Below are 16,912 nucleotides of genomic sequence, written 5' to 3' on the forward strand. Positions count from 1 at the left end.
AAAATGAGCTTATTTTAAAAATTTATAATACTGGGGGTCTAATGGATACATTTGAAAGATATGCCCTCAGAAAATTAATTTTTATTGATTTATAATATTAACAAATTATAAGAAATAACTTGAAAGTAATCCAGTAATTAATACATGACTTAATCTTAAATGTTCGAATTTTAGCGCTTGTTGTATTTGACAGTAACCCAAACGTTGTACAAATTCTTGTAGAACCTTGTTTATGCTTTCTTGGAAAATATTGTTTATTTCTTTACGAATTCTTGGTTTTAAATCTCTAATATTTACATGTTTCGTTTTATAAACAACATTCTTTAAATGACCCCACATAAAATAATCCAAAGGATTGAGGTTTGGCGACCTTGCTGGTCATTCAATATATCCACGTCTAATCCACCAGTTCGGAAAAATTTCGTTTGGGTACCTTTGACAATCTAAAGCATAATTCAGAGGCGCACCATCCAGTTGAAACCATAAACTTTTATCAAAACCTCTAAGATTAATTGATTTTATTTCTTGCCATGCCAGCCCATACGTTTACCTTTTGCGGGTATTGTGTATGATGTTCCCGCATCCAGTTGGAGTTTTCTTTTGCCCAGTATCTATGATTCTGACGGTTGACCTCGCCATTTAATTTAAATGTAACTTCATCAGAAAAAATAATATTTTGAACCAAGAGAGGGTTTCGGTAGCTGTTATCCATCATTATTTGGCAACATTGTATTGTTTTATCTGGATCATCCTTGTTTAATTCCTGTACAACTGTGCATTTTACTTACTTTACTTACTTTTACGTACTTTGTGTACCGTTGTTTTTCAAACATCGAGATCACTACCAACCTTACGAACAGAAGTGTGCGCATCTTTTTCAAAAGCAAGTAGAACATCTAATCTTGTAACATAATTTACAGAGGGACTTGCGTGCATTTCAACCGTACGAGTTTCTCGATATTTCTTTTCAATCTTACTTACTGTTGACTACGGGATGGGTATTTCTGGATATTTATCATTAAATAAATTACACACTTTCATCTGAGTTCGCGATTTGTCTCCATACCCAATCATCATGAGTATTTCAATTCTTTGCTTTACACTCAAATTCATTTCTACTTAAAATTAATTCTAAGCAATAATACAGAATATTCACGAATTAATACAATTAGTGTACTACTTAATTGTTATTGAACGTTACTAAAAATAATTACAGTTTACCAAAAACTAGAAGCAGGCTACTTTTTTGCAATTGATATAATAAATAATTTATATTCTAAGCGCATATCTTTCAAATTATATCCATTAGACCCGATTATTATACTTTTTTGAAATCAGCCTATTTTTATCGATCTAAAAATGTCCTAAAATACAGAGTGTTATATTTAAAAAAAGAGCCGATGACGTCATCACTGTAATGTGTATCACCTTGTATAATGAAATTTTATTATAAAATGTAGAACATTAAATTTAAAAATCTACGTGTTTTAGATTTTTTTAAAAAGGCTTTTTATTTAGGAAATATCGGATTTATTCCATACTTTACGGACACACTGTATATAGGTAATTGTATACTTACTAAACTTAATAGTCTAGATAGATAATAAAGCTGAAAAGTCTTGTAATGACTAGGTAAAATAATACACTTTTGGAAACCGTCTCGATTGACTAAAAGAAAATCTACATAATAATAATTTTACTTGTTCTGTATCAATTGATTGTAACGAAAACTATAATATTTGTTGTAAGCTGAAATTATTTTTAAGGTTTCGATCGGAAATCTTCGATCGGATCCAGAAAAATTATTTTAAAATATGTGTCAAGTTTGTTTTAAGTAAAAACAACGTTTGGTTATATTATTCATGATATGAAAGATGATTCACGGGCCGCATGACGCCATCAATTCCAAATCACCATGTGTGTAATCAGCATGCCGTATTGACCACTTCTTTCGAAAACATTTAAGGCACTTTTAAATATATCTTTATATAAATAACAAAAGGCAGCAATATTTATTACGCTCCTTCGAATGTTACTCAACGTGCTGAAAAACCTACAGTGACAACATTACCAGTTTCTTTTCCATTTGTCAAAGAGATTTTTACGACCATTGCTATATTCTGAGATGCAACTTTATTATATTTGAAACACTCATCGCAGAAATATCAACGCAGGAAGCAAGACAAAGTGATTCCTGATCATCCTATATGCGTACTGAAACATTTGGTCGCCTTTACACAGTTTGGCTAAGGCGTGATTAATGCTTCTACTTACGGTGCTGCCGATGAACATTCGTAGGATGATATCATTTGAATTTCTTACAAATATCAACGGTGTAGTATACCTATCATTTCCTGGTATATGTCAAAAGCCTAATTTTTATTAAAACAGTAGTTATTGAGACATGACAAAGGCTGAAGCAATTGTTTGAACATCTTCAATGCGATTATGCTCGTCATTGGCAAACATTATTTCGGCATGCTTTCCTGTGCAACAAAAATGACGAAGAGGTGTCAGATGACATTTTATATCGAATTCGTGTAATTTAAGGAATCCTAATCCAAAGGTTAATGAGAAGAAACATTACCGTATTTTGCTTTTTATTGAATGGGTGTGTTACGTCACGTGCCATAGAGTGATAATGAAGTTATAAATACCATTGTCAAATCAACAATTACAATCTAGAACTGTACGGCGAAAGTGAATATGAGCAAGACGATTGCATCAATCTTGAATCCCCAGCAGAAGGAAGTGTAGTATAATTTAATTGAGTCAATCAATTTTGGAAATGGTGTGTTATTATTCCTCTATACGCTCGGTGAAATTAAGAACTTATTCATATTATTGATTTTGCGAGATGCGAAATTGCAATAGTAGTAGCGTCTTTGGGTAGTTGTAATCGCACATTGCAAGTACTTATTCCAATGAATTATGAAGAATCTGCGAAAACTCAAGACTCTGTAGCACTGTGTATAGAAACTTGTCCTAACGACAAATATATTAGTTGCATTACTAAACAATCTTCATACCACAGAATTCCCGACTACCTATATGACTAAGTAATTACGGACTATCGGTAATTTCCGTATTTCCGTCAATAAATCCAACGGATTAAATTTGTTTCTATCGAATTTTCGCAGTTTTGTCTTAACGAAGGATAACTTATGAATTAGGTTAACCCAAAAATTATGGCTGACTACAAAAATCATAATTGGTTGAGTGAACGAGTAATTTTAGCTGCAAAACACAAAAATGTAAGTGATTTCAACTTTTAAATTTAAATCAAATCAATTATCCCTGAATTTTTAAACTTATTGGATATGCTTGGCTTAAAACCGCACAATTTATAACTAAACATAGGTTCCATCGTTATCATCCTTATAAATATGAACCAACCAAAACTATGTAACGAATCGCGGTTGTTGGTGAGAAAACTCATGGACAATATAATACACGCGCAGGAAGTTCCTATTTCGGAGAATTCCGATGATACTAACCAAGATGCTATTCAAATTTAAATAAATTTAATATCCTGTTTGTCGTAAATTTGCCATAACGAAAAACAAATCTCAAGGCAAATCATTAAGTGTTTATGGGATAAATATATAGAAAATAGTTGTTTCTGTTATCGTCAATTGTACGTAGCATATTCACATGTATGAAAACCATAAACGTGAATTCTCGCGCCTTGCAAAAAAATTAGTATTTCTTGGGTTTAGGTTCCATAAATTATATTATATATGGAACTAGATTTTATTTTCCATGGAAATCAAGGTTTCGGCAGGAAACCCTTGCCTTTGTTAAGATTTATCTCATGGTTTACTGTCATTAGTGTATAATTATTTTTATATGGGCGTATCATTGATGTTTTCGAAAAAAGTGAAGATAGGTTTAAGACTTTAAGAGCTTTTCATATCTCCACTTTACCTTTTTCGAAAACATCAATGACACGCCCATACAAAAATAATTATGCACTAATGACAGTATACCATAAGATATCAGATATCTACTTTTATGTGTCACTACATTATTATCAGTGTCCCGTTTTATGTTTTGGTAAGTTATATATATATATATATATATATATATATATATATATATATATATATATATATATATATATATATATATATATATATGTCAAATTAAACGTGAATCAGCCACTTTTTTTGTACTTTTAATAGTATTTAAAAAACAATGTGTATAAACAACACTCAGTTAATTGAAATATATTTTATTTTAAAATGACTACATTCTTTTACTATTCATATTAGAAAGTTTTGATCCAGTACATCATAAAAACTTATCGATATTGACGTCTTCTAGTTTTCCTGAATATTTTCTCGCCTTGCATATCCCCACGGACACGGCCGTGTTGGAGTTGCTCCCGATGACCCAGTTTTCCGAAATGCCTTTATGTGATTCTATGTTACCTTAAGTGTTTTTCGATTGAACTTCTGTAGCGATGTACTTTTTAGAAAATCGACCCAAGGGCCAAAGAGCAAGGCTTTATTATTGCCCACATTTAAACTTAACGAAAAATCTTATCGGTTCTTTTACAGTGTACTCTTGTATTTTTTATATTTGAAATAATATTAACGTTTCCTAATCCATTAAAATACAAGATAACAATATTTATACCATTAATCAGTAATATTACTTATACAATCAAAATTTGCATTAAGTTACCATAGTAGAAACGTTCTACAACCTTCACAGCCGATTGTAGAATCTGCGTAGCTTGAATATTCTACCAACTAGTTCATTTAACAGAAACTTACGCATTTAGCCAAAGGGAATTTATTCTCATGGAAGTAATTTGTATTTTCGCGAATAGAATTCTGCCAGGTGTATAAAGGGATTTTGTTGTTGTTGTAGTTGGTGTTAAGACTAAAATGTTTGTGGACGTTATTAAGATAATTAATTTCACTGGTACTATAAATAGATATATATATATATATATATATATATATATATATATATATATATATATATATATATATATATATATATATTTATATATATATATATATATATATATATAATATATATATATATATATATATAATATATATAAGTGTTTGGGAAAGTATATACTATTTCTTTTCATATTTTTACTATTAATATTTCTGTTACGGTACTGTAATGTGATCTAATATAATGCTGTGTATTCTAACGACTTTGGTAAAACATATTGTTTCCGGTTATTTCGTAAAATTGCTAAACTGGTTGTCTCATGTATTATGTTTGAAGTACGGAGAATTTGACTCCTTTGTATTTTGTGTCACAAATATGCACACAAGTGTACGGTTTCGTATTACGGTCTCAATTACAATACAATAGGGTGATTTATTGATGTACCCTCTTCTACCCAACGGCCAAAAGATTCTTTTCTGACCTGCAATCTAAAAACACTTCCTAACAAGACAGCGAACGAAACATACGAAGTTTGTGGCTCTCGTGCCATAGAGCCGCGCCGGCCGGCGCCCCGACGCGCTACCAACGAGATTTCTTTGGCTACGATTCCAATATTTCAAAAGGTAAGTCTATATTCTTTGTACAAACATCAATAATGAGTAAGACCAGTTAATTTCCTAATTTATTGACAGTTATATTTGCTATTTTTCGCTAATTGATTTACAAACAAATTATTTCATTTTTTCGTTATTATTATTTATCGAATATCATTTAACCAGCGACCTCATTAAGTTTTATACAAAACAATAAGTATATATATATATATATATATATATATATATATATATATATATATATATATATATATATATTGTGACGATTGGGGTTTATAGAAAATAATTTATAAGTTATATACTAGAGAAATTTATAAAAATATATTTATGTGAGGGCATTTTAAGAAATTAGCATATAATAATTGTAAAAAGTTGTATTTTAGTAATTATAATGTGGTAGATAGATTTAAGTGAGCCATGTGACTAGGCAACCAACTATACAAACTTACTCTCTAAGTGACATTTTAGGAAATATTTACGAATATAAAGTGGGGTTATAATAATATATTGTTTGAATTGTGTATTTTATTAAATTAGAGTGTTAGTTACTAATTTGAATGTTTATTCTGATCTGAAAAGCCTAAATGTCAACAAATTTATCAATGGAACATTAACGAATTCTCCAGAGTTCAGAGTGTCACCATTGTTTACGGTCGAACATTCTGGAATAATGATTATGTCGGGGGATGGAACAGATATTTTTTTCGAGAATATCGATATCGAAGAAATAGAACAAATTGGAACATGATCTCTTACCAGATGGTTCTGGAATATCCAAAAGGATATAAATACCCGTGATTTGGATTCAAGATGGCAGTTTTTAGTCAGAAGTCAAGCAGTTTATTATGAAAGTTAGTAGAGTAGTTAGTGAAGTCAATTGTTCACAGTTTTAGTAAGTCAGTCAAGCAGTTTAATAAGAAATATGAAAGTTAGTTGGAGATAGTCCAATTGTTTAATATAGTGAGTTAAATGAAGATTAAAAATTATGCCTATATTTAATGCACATTTATAATTATACACAAATAATTATTGAAGATTATAAAAGTATATTAGAGGAATATTGGATGGACATTGGAAGGAATTAAAATTATATTATGATTGGAGATTAGTATAAATCAAGTTATAATAATTGGATATTGGTATATTGAAAAGAAGAATAAATATAAATGGTGTTTGCTGGTTTGCTTGGTGGTATATAAATGCTGGTGAAGAAAAATATATCTTAAATTGGTAGAAGCTGATAATTGAAAAAAGAAATTTCAAAAAAACAAGGATAACCGAAGTACGAAGTCATTCAGTGGTGATTAGAATCTATATAGTGGAAAACAGTTCATTTAGGCATTCAGTGAAAGAAAGGTACAAAATTTTGTTAATATAATTTAGTTAGTGTTATAACAATTTCAATTTTGAAGATAGTTTGTTTAAATTTAACATTGTCTATAGAATTTAATTAGTTTTATAAGAACATCAAATTAAAGATAGTTTATTTTAAATTTACATTGGCTAGGTTAGATATATATGTGTGTTTCATAATAGTTATAATAAAGATAATTTAAAAAAGTACTTACAAGCTAATTCTTTGAGAACCGCGATAAAAACCCTATATATTATATTATTAAAAATACTCATTGCTCATCATTCAAACAAAAAACACATCATAACAATATATATATATATATATATATATATATATATATATATATATATATATATATGATATATATATATATATATATATATATATAGATATATATATATATATATATAGATATATATATATATATATATATATATATATATATATATATATATATATATATATATATATTATATTTGGAATATATTCAATGGTTGAATAGCAGAGGTTTTATCGGTCAATAATTGGCAAATAAAAGTCGTCAACTACTTTATTGATTTATTCGAATACGTTTCGCTTTTATTTTTAAAAGCATCATCAGTTCACTACAAAATAAAAAAGATTTTAGAATATAAGTAAACAAACCAACAGGGTTCATACTTACAAAAACAATTTGAAGGGTTTTTTTTAATAGATGTTATAAAAACTCTACGATAACTTAACATTAAAGATTAAAAACTAAACGAGAGAAATGAAACAAAAAAATACAAGTAAAACTGTAAGAACATTAGTTCATTTAATTTTAACCGATGGCTTCATTTGAATGTTGGTTTAAGCTCTTTCGAGGGTCAAACCACACTAATCTTTTCGATTGTTTTTATCGGCTCGTCATAATATTCACATGTGGCTTGTTGTCGTCCATGTGTTTCTTTGGATCGCATGGTGCAGATTACGATTTTTAAGGGAATTAATAAGCGGAACAGGGACGGGCCTTTTTTTTAAAAAAGGATTCATTTTTTCCTTTTACTTTAAAAAACAAACAAGCTAAAAAACAAAAAAAATTTTGGAAAGAAAAATGGGATTGACGTTACTGTCTTGTAAGGGTTTTTTTTTGTTTATTTTGTATGATGAGGGAGTGATATATCTGACTCAAGTTGTCGATGTCGGTTCTCTTATTTAGGGAGGATGGATGTTTAAGAATTTGACACATTTCAAGGAAGGATGGCTTATGATGATTTTGTTGTTTGCACAGTATTTTGGTATTCGTATATATATATATATATATATATATACGAATATACATATATATATATGTATATATATATATATATATATATATATATATATATATATATATATAAATATATATATATATATATATATATATATATATATATATATATATATATATATATATATATATATATATATATATATGTAGCTGGTATACCAATTATTATCAGTGGTTAAATTTCTATTTCATTTTTAAACGGCTTTACCAATCTAAGAACAATATCAATTTGTTATCAAAGAAAGCACTTGAATTTATTCTGACATGCTAGTCTAGCTACGTTTCTAAGTGTTAGATGTACAAACAGAACATTCTCCTTCAAACTAGATGAAATACTACTATAAAATAATGAGAATTATAATAATAATAATAGTAACTTACATGGTTAAGTCAAAGTATTTTGTAAGTCTACCACCAAAAATCCTAGTGCTTAGACCAAATAGTAATGACTAGTAGACGCTTTTGAAAACCTACAAAAAATTCACGTTTACATTTATATCCAAACACAAAAGCATCAAAATTTAGTAGATAATATTAATAAAAAATGAAAATCATCAATGTCCGCATAACGTTCCAACTAATTCCCTGCTTCAACGCTAAATGGAAACTAACAGGATTACCACTTTTCTTGTGTATAGAAGACACTATGATGGGAGTATGAGAGGTTAGGTAGGCGATCACCCTCGGCCAATTGCCGGTTTAAAAATATCACGCATTATGATATATATTAGAAAGATCCTTTATATCGGTCTTACTAGTAATATAATGATCGTTCTTTGTAAGAATCATCTCCAATATACATCTTTTGTTGTAGTTCTCTTCTTTTTCCTATATATGTACATTTTCTAAATCAAAATAATGTACATTTGCTGAAGAATGATTGTAATATTATTTAATTTCTTAGTTTGTACAATATGTTTGCGTGCAACAACGCTTCTATATAGATATTGCTGTGTTTGTTTAATATATGTTGTGTTGCAGTCTTTGCAATTTTACATTACAATACAACATTGATGTCATATTTTCCCAACATTTTCGACATATGTTCAGAACCTGTCGCACAAAATCTGTTTACCAAATTTTTCTTTTTATGGTCTTTGTGGACGTTGACGTTTAACATTATTCTGCTGGTAGCTAGTTGAAATAGTCCGGTTTTGGACTAAATTACAATTGAATAATAATCGGTAGTAAGTAAAAATTATACTTATGATATCTTTGTCGGTGTTGGCGACCAATGTCAGTTCACTTTTATTTACTTAAGCCTTTTGGTCATGGTCTTTTCAGTCTTTTAACCGGAAACGGGAAATTGGCAAATGTAGTAATAAGCTCGTTGCTGTGACATATTTGTTTTTTCTTGACGTGTTACATTTTTATGAATGGTATTTATTATAAGTATTTGTAAAGTGTTTGGTTTAAAATGTGTTAAGATACATTAGCAATAATTCGAATTACGCACCCCGCACCCCCGCCATTTCGTTTTTTGGGTCCATTAAGATTTTAGTATATTTTTGTATATTGGTACTTTGTTTTTCATGAAGAGTTTTTACCAATTAGCTAATTTATTTTTCTGTTTTTTAATAGTCGTTCTTATTTTTTTGCTATAATGTATGCTTTCTGATTCAGAAAAATACCTAAATATTAAAATTATTTTATTTTTGTTAAAATAACTAATTGATATATAAATATGTAGATAATTTAAAACGCCTATGTTGGAATGTAAAGTCGTTTGATTTCTTGGTATTAACTTTAATTTTCCTCTTTTGTTTATGATTGTGTATCTGGTTAATATGTATTTCTTAGATAGAGTAGAGGTCCGAAGATACTGCTTTTCTGTACTACAGTGTTCATTGTATGTAGCTGTCCACTTTATTTTCAAAATACCTATATCAGGAAATATATAATAAATACACATTTTAGTTTTTAATTTGAGGGAAATATTGTTGCCAGACCTTATCATGTGCTTAGAGGAAAGTCGCCTAATATGGAGTAGTTTTTTAAAAAATACGAAAAATAACAACGATTTTACAATATAAAATTTTAAAATAAACTCAATAATTATTTTGGGTTTTTTAGATTAAAACTATTTTCTTATAAAAATGATATATAAAAATTTATCTAAGAGTAACACACAGTATCAGAGCCAAAGTCTTAAATATACCGGTCTGTTGCATACCCAGAACATTCAACGTGAGCTCATTTAAAACAGTCCATTGTTCGCCTCTGACATCTGTAGAATATCGAGTTACGCAAAAGATACAAACGTCATTTTCTTAAAAGTTTTCTACCAAGTCATTTACATTTGAATCTTGATGCTCTACTGCAGGGGCTAAATTTTAAGATAAAGAACTGCTAGATCCTCTTTTACGTTTATTTGGTCTTTCTTTGACCACTAACAATTTATTTTTTTTGGGCAGGTTTAGTTTTTTTGGTAATTTTTTTTTAATTATTTACCTTTCTTTTATTTTGCGTTCGTGTGATTCGACACTGAGGAGTAGGCCGATTGAGACCTTAGTGCCGTTTAACGGTTCTTGTATTTCTACAGAACAGGATACTGGTACGCCACGAGTGAGGGGAGTAGGCAGATTGAGACCCCGAACTCGAACGGAACCGTATTACTCTTGGCTCCAAAATGGGTGCCGAAACGTCCGAAAACTTAGTATAATAGACTCAATATTGGGAAAAAGTCTACGGTGTGTATGTATCAACAATACATACACATCGTACATATTTTTACAATATTGTACTAACGTCAAAAGACGCTGGTATTAACAAAAGGAAATATTATGTGTTAATTCATTTGTGGGTCTGATTTACAACAGGAGAGTTGATAAATAATTTATAATGTATTTGTTTTATTTTTCAGAACACGATATTCATCATGAAATTTTGGGAATATCCTTAAGTGTAGCTACAATCCATACAAGTTCGTGCGGAGTCCTGGTTCCAGTAATAATAATTTATGTGGTTTCAAAATATTTTTCCTAAGATGTGTATGTTGTGTTAGATGACAGGTAGTTACTAATCGTCCAAAAGTTAACAAAACACCATATTAATTATTAAAATCCAACTTTATCCAAAATAAATATATTTATTTAGTTATATGTTTAAAATAAACAAAGTTATAGGATTTTGATTATTAAAAATTATTTTTTCTAATAATTTACTTGTTACTTTAATAAATATTGTTTATGGTTTTTTGTCTGACTGTCGGAAGAGTAGCGACATGCTAGATTATATTTCAGAAGTACATATATATTTTCCATATGAAATAAAAAAAAGTAAAATTCACTGATAGGATGCACACACCAAAATATTATGTTACACACCTTTATAAGCGTAACAATACTATTTATGTGAATATAAATATTGCTATGCATCTAATGCTATTAAGATGTGCACTTTTTTACTTCTAGAATAGATAATATTTAATTAAGTTTGGTATTTTCGATATTCATTTTTGTGATGGTAGGTGACGTGATTAATATCAACTTGAGCATTTTTTATCTCCAATTATTTATACGGTGGAATAATTTCTCACAAATATGATAAAATATAAAACTTTTATGCAAACCGCAAAAAACAAATGTAAAATTAAAAAAAAATAACCAACTTTTGAAAACGCTAATTACAAGTGTCCTATTTATAGAACAGTCAAATAAAATGATTAAACAACTTATATTTCCGAGATTTATCCATAAATATAGTTTATATTAAACATTATTTAACAAGAATAATCCAGTAAACGATAATAAAAGCTGATATGAAGCTTTTATTTTTAAATACGTAAATTTAAACGAATTCAGAATATTTGTCAAAAATTTATTACTTTTTTTTAAAGGATGTTGGTAATAGAATATAACAAGAACTATAATTGAAGAATTGAAATAAAAAATAATTTAATTTTCAGTGATCTATAAATAGGGTACTGGTCCTCTGATGGGTTTAGTTCATTAGTAATTCAAAATGGAAAAGTATTTAAAACAATATTCAACTCCCACCTCTATATAGGTAAACATAATTAAAATCATCTACACATAAAACCAACTACCCATATGTTATAATTAGATATTAAAAATGAAAGCAATTTTACCAATAGTTTACTATTCTACAAGCAGATGCCATCTTTTCAATGGGTCATTTAATCCAGCGTGAATTACATATAAATCAATACTACAATATGTAATAACAACTTACGAAACTATGCCGCCAGTTCTTATCGGTACACAAAGCATGAGGATTTAAATTTAGGGTTGCGCCTTAGATTTCTCACCCATGTCCCAGCCAAAATGTACGTCCTTGTAAAAAAAATTAATCTATATACCAATTTAAAACTTTGTGTATGAATGCCGCAAATGTGGAAAAAGTTTTCCGAAAATAAAAAATTTTCTATGATCCTGGTACCAATATTTTTGTATTGCATTAGATCGCAGGTCATTATTTTTGTATTACCTACCTAAGTTATAAATGCCGTACAAAAATATTTGGCCAAAAAAACTTACCCCCTTGAGTGGTAGGTTTATCTTACCTGTGACTTACATGTACCGATAAGAATTGACGGAATAGTTTTTTAAGTTGTTATTTTATATTGCAGTATTGTTTTATGTGTGATTCATGCTGGATCAAATGACCCAATAAAAATCTCCCATGGGGTTATAGAGTATATTTTATATATTTGGTAAAAAATGCTCAAAAATTCTAATTATAAACTTAATGTTAGTTTTAATAAATTCTGGAAGTGTTTAGTATGCGTTTTCTATGATTAGTTGATGCTTAAAATTTTTTGCTTGGAAATACGTATCATACAGGTAAATTTAGGTACTATGGGGAACAAAATTTTTTGTTTTATTTAAGGTTGGTATAGATGTTGAGCATAATCGTGCATATAAGTAAACTATAAAAATAGAAATTACTGTAATTAGTTTTATAAACTACAGGGACACAGTCTAAAAGATACAGTGGCGACATATATTTTTCCAGTTTAAACTGAAATTGGATAAATTTTGGCTGCATATAAATAAATAATTCTTTAACACTATTCACTGTTGCAAAAAAATTGTTTGGTTTTTTTGTTTTAGTGACTTATTTTAATTTAAATTTATTTTCTAGTTTAACAATATTCTTGTTTGTCAGTATTAAATAAATATGTCTCTAAAACTTACCAATTGGTCTGTCACCCCAAAATCATTGTTTATTTATGGGGCACATTTTTTTGCTGGGAAAATCGCGGAAAAAACTCACGGGATAATGGTTACGCTTACAGCATAATTCATAAAACAGAATGTTAGCAAATATCATCTGTCAAGTATTGTTTGTCAAGTCGCGTTTTGTTTGTCTAGTTTTTGTATTTTTTCATAAAAGGATCTTGTCTTATTAAGTTTTTTGCTATTATGTTCTATATGTAAGGTTATCTAATGTTGTGTTTTATAGAAATTATTTCAATAAATTATAAATAGTTTTAAAAGCAGTTTTCATAGATAAATTTTATATTCTATGTAATGCCTATATCCTTCGTGACGTTACACGTTGTCTTTTTTCATTTTATTGTTGATTTTTTAGTTAAATCATAACCGGTTATCATACCAGTGTTCCCAGATTCATAACAATGTTAGAATACTTTTTCAGCCCCCTTAACAATCCTGCTAGTCTTGTTCATAAACTGCAATATTTTTTATACTTGCACTTTAGATCTCGTTTGGATGCTGGTGATTATTTAATAATAGATGAATACATTAGTATACTTTTTCTCTTTCTTTTATTTGAGGGTGTTTTAGGACATTTCTCACTAAGTTTGTGTTATTTTGTACTATTTTGTGTTGTTTTCGGTAATTAGTGAGTTTAATTCGGTTAATTCCATCATAGATATTACGTCTAGGAAGCGTGAAAAGATTATCACGTCAAGTGAACATATTTATGTGTAACGAAGAGAAATCGCAAGAAGGTGTGGAGTGAGTCATGGGGTAGTAAGCAATATTTTGAAGCGTAAACGAGAAACGGGACCAATGGATGTGAAACGGTTAGGAAATGCGAAAGAAAGAGAAAACAATACCAGCAGATGAAAGATTTTACTTCTAAAGAGGAAATTGGACCAAAGCAAAGCAAGCCAAGAGCGTCAACAAGATCTAGCAGCATCAGGTGGTTCGTGACTAAACTGTTCGGAAAAGACTTTTGAACAATGGTAAAAGGGCAATGCGTCCACAGAAAAAACAGCTTTTAACTGCACGAATGAAGAAACAAAGGCCACAAATTGTGGTCCAAAAAATACTCTAATTGGACTGTAGACGACTGGAGAAAAGTCCTATTTATAGATGAAACTCACTTTATAGTTCAGGGACAGTGGTCGAAATTCGTCAGGAAGTCTGACAATGAAAACCTTACATCATCTCATGTTATCGAAGGTGCCAATCTAATGTATACTTTGATACCAATCGAAGACATGATGAACAGCCAAAAATACAAATCCATTTGGGAACAGCATTTGGACATAGAACTCCAAAAATGTCAGCCCCAAGGAGGAGCGATTCTTTAACAGGACTCTGCTCCCTGTCAGAAATCAAAGTAAATCATGGAATTTTTGAAAAATAAGAAGATTAATGTTTTAGATTGGCCCAGTAATTCGCCAGACCTCAACCTCTTTGAAAATTTTTGAACCATTTGCAAAGCTAGACTGCGCAACATCGACTGTACTACAAAAATAAAAATAATAGAAGCGGTCATTCAGATTTGGTTTCGAGATGAAAGGATATCTGAGAACTGTCAGAAGCTCGTAGAATATATGCCAAAACGGATAAAAGCAGTAATTGCAGCCAAAGCGAGATATATTTACTACTTAATGATATAAGTTTACCTTTATAGTTTTGTCAAAATATAATTTTTTCCATTAGGATTCCAATAATTCGCACAGTACTGTAGGTCTATTTAAAAAAAGGGGCTTAATATTTTCTTCAATTTAAAAAATCGTCACACTACATTGGAAAAAGAATAATAAAATTATATATCTACAATTTCCACTTGTTCATTACCATTATCACTAGCTTCTTTTAGCTGATTATAAAAATATGGTAGACTTTCGGAATATAAGGTAATAATCTTTTCATATTTTTTTTTGCAATTTTCGAAGACTCTTGATATTTATTGTAAATGTTTGACAACTCTATTGTTACTTAGACTAAGACATGATGTTCTTATATTCTCCATTGACTGTTAAAGCTGTATGTTCCTGCAAAATCTGCGCTCTGCTTGATAGGAAAACGTGCGTTTTTATTAACATTATAGAGAATGGGTTTTATATTTTTTGTATTTTTTTTGCAATTTTCGGAGACTCTTTATGTTTTTTGTAAATGTTTGACAACTCTATTGTTACTTAGACATTGACAGAAAAACGTGCGTTTTTATTAACATGGGTGTTAAAAATGGGTTAAAAACTGTAAAAATCGTTTTGTGTCGTCATTATTTGCTTTCATAATAATATTTACCCAACCGTCTGGCGTAACAAATCGTAACTATTACACGGTTTTTCTGGCGTTTCTCAATTTCAGCAAAGTCTCGGTCTGGTGGCATAACGGAATGACCACTAACCAAAACGTGATGTAATATTTGTTTAAATTTCTTTTCCTTGACTAATCGCAACCAAAAAGCCATAATTGCGAGTTCCTGTTTAGACCTTAACAATTATCGATATAAACAACGACCTCTTCATAACATGACTTGTTCTCTAAAAATTTCATCACAGCTAAAGTAACCTCTTCCACTCCGCGCTTAAATTTTGCAAGTATTAGATCGAGGTAGTTTATATTTTTGGCTCTGCTGTAGTCACTTTGGTATTTAGGAATAGATTTAATATAAACTTTTACTGATTAATAGGAGGAATAATAGCCCCCTTTGACTTCATTTTAAAAATATTCGAAGTTTTTTTCATGAGATTTTTGAAGACTATAAACGATTAGAAATTTAGTCCTGCATATTTTAATCTCGTTTACATTAACCAAATATTCAGCAGTATATTATCTTCTAGAAATGTTACTTTTCTGTTTTTGCTTGTAAGATCTATATTTTTTACTCTGATACTCCCAAAGAAATAACTGCTTTGAAGGTCAAATAAGCGTAACTCCCACAACTACTTAAATAAATGGTTATAATTACCTTGCAGTTTCTCCCTACATTTATTTTTATAACTACGCGGCTCGCCGATTTCCTATGAATTAAAAATGGTCTTATTTTTTTTTTCAAACCGTACTGCTGTATCGAATTACGGCTTCTTTTTCTTTCATTTTGATAATAGCTTTCCCCATTTCTTTGTCTCCATGTGGATAGTTTTTTTCACTGGATTTCGTTACCTCCGGAAAGCGTAGGTATCAGTTCCTGTAATTAATCCTAAAATACAAATAAAATGACTGTATTAGACTCTAGAATTTATGAACATTCCAAAATTGTTATACCAATAACTCGATCAGCCACAAGGCGTACCATGTTTTTCCATATAATATAAATGAAATATTTTTATTTATTTTTTATATTTTTAATACTTTTACAAAAACATGGTAAGCCAAAAAAATAAGAAACAATGCCTACCATACTAGATTGAGGCAAACAATCATCGCTACTTGGCCTAAATAAAGTCTTTGTCTGCTACATTGTCATCACTATCCTTAATTAAAGTTTCATTTAAACTGCTGTTTTGGCTTAAAACTGCTTTTAAGTCAGCACGTGTAAGTGAAGTCGGTGCCATTTTTATGT

At 29.5% G+C, this 16,912-nt stretch overlaps 1 protein-coding gene across 3 annotated transcripts in view; it reads left to right on the plus strand.

Annotated features, from left to right (window-relative positions):
* Positions 1-15,026, plus strand: part of LOC140443510 (limbic system-associated membrane protein) — a 1,158,062-nt gene extending 1,143,036 nt beyond the window's left edge. For all 3 annotated transcript variants that reach the window (XM_072534819.1, XM_072534818.1, XM_072534821.1), the window contains one exon: positions 11,043-15,026. In XM_072534819.1, coding sequence (XP_072390920.1) covers positions 11,043-11,164 — 122 coding nt within the window. In that variant the 3' untranslated portion in view covers positions 11,165-15,026. The remainder of the gene's footprint in view (positions 1-11,042) is intronic.
* The last annotated feature ends 1,886 nt before the right edge of the window (positions 15,027-16,912 follow it).

This window comes from Diabrotica undecimpunctata, chromosome 6 (genome assembly GCF_040954645.1).
Source record: "Diabrotica undecimpunctata isolate CICGRU chromosome 6, icDiaUnde3, whole genome shotgun sequence".
NCBI lineage: Eukaryota > Metazoa > Arthropoda > Insecta > Coleoptera > Chrysomelidae > Diabrotica > Diabrotica undecimpunctata.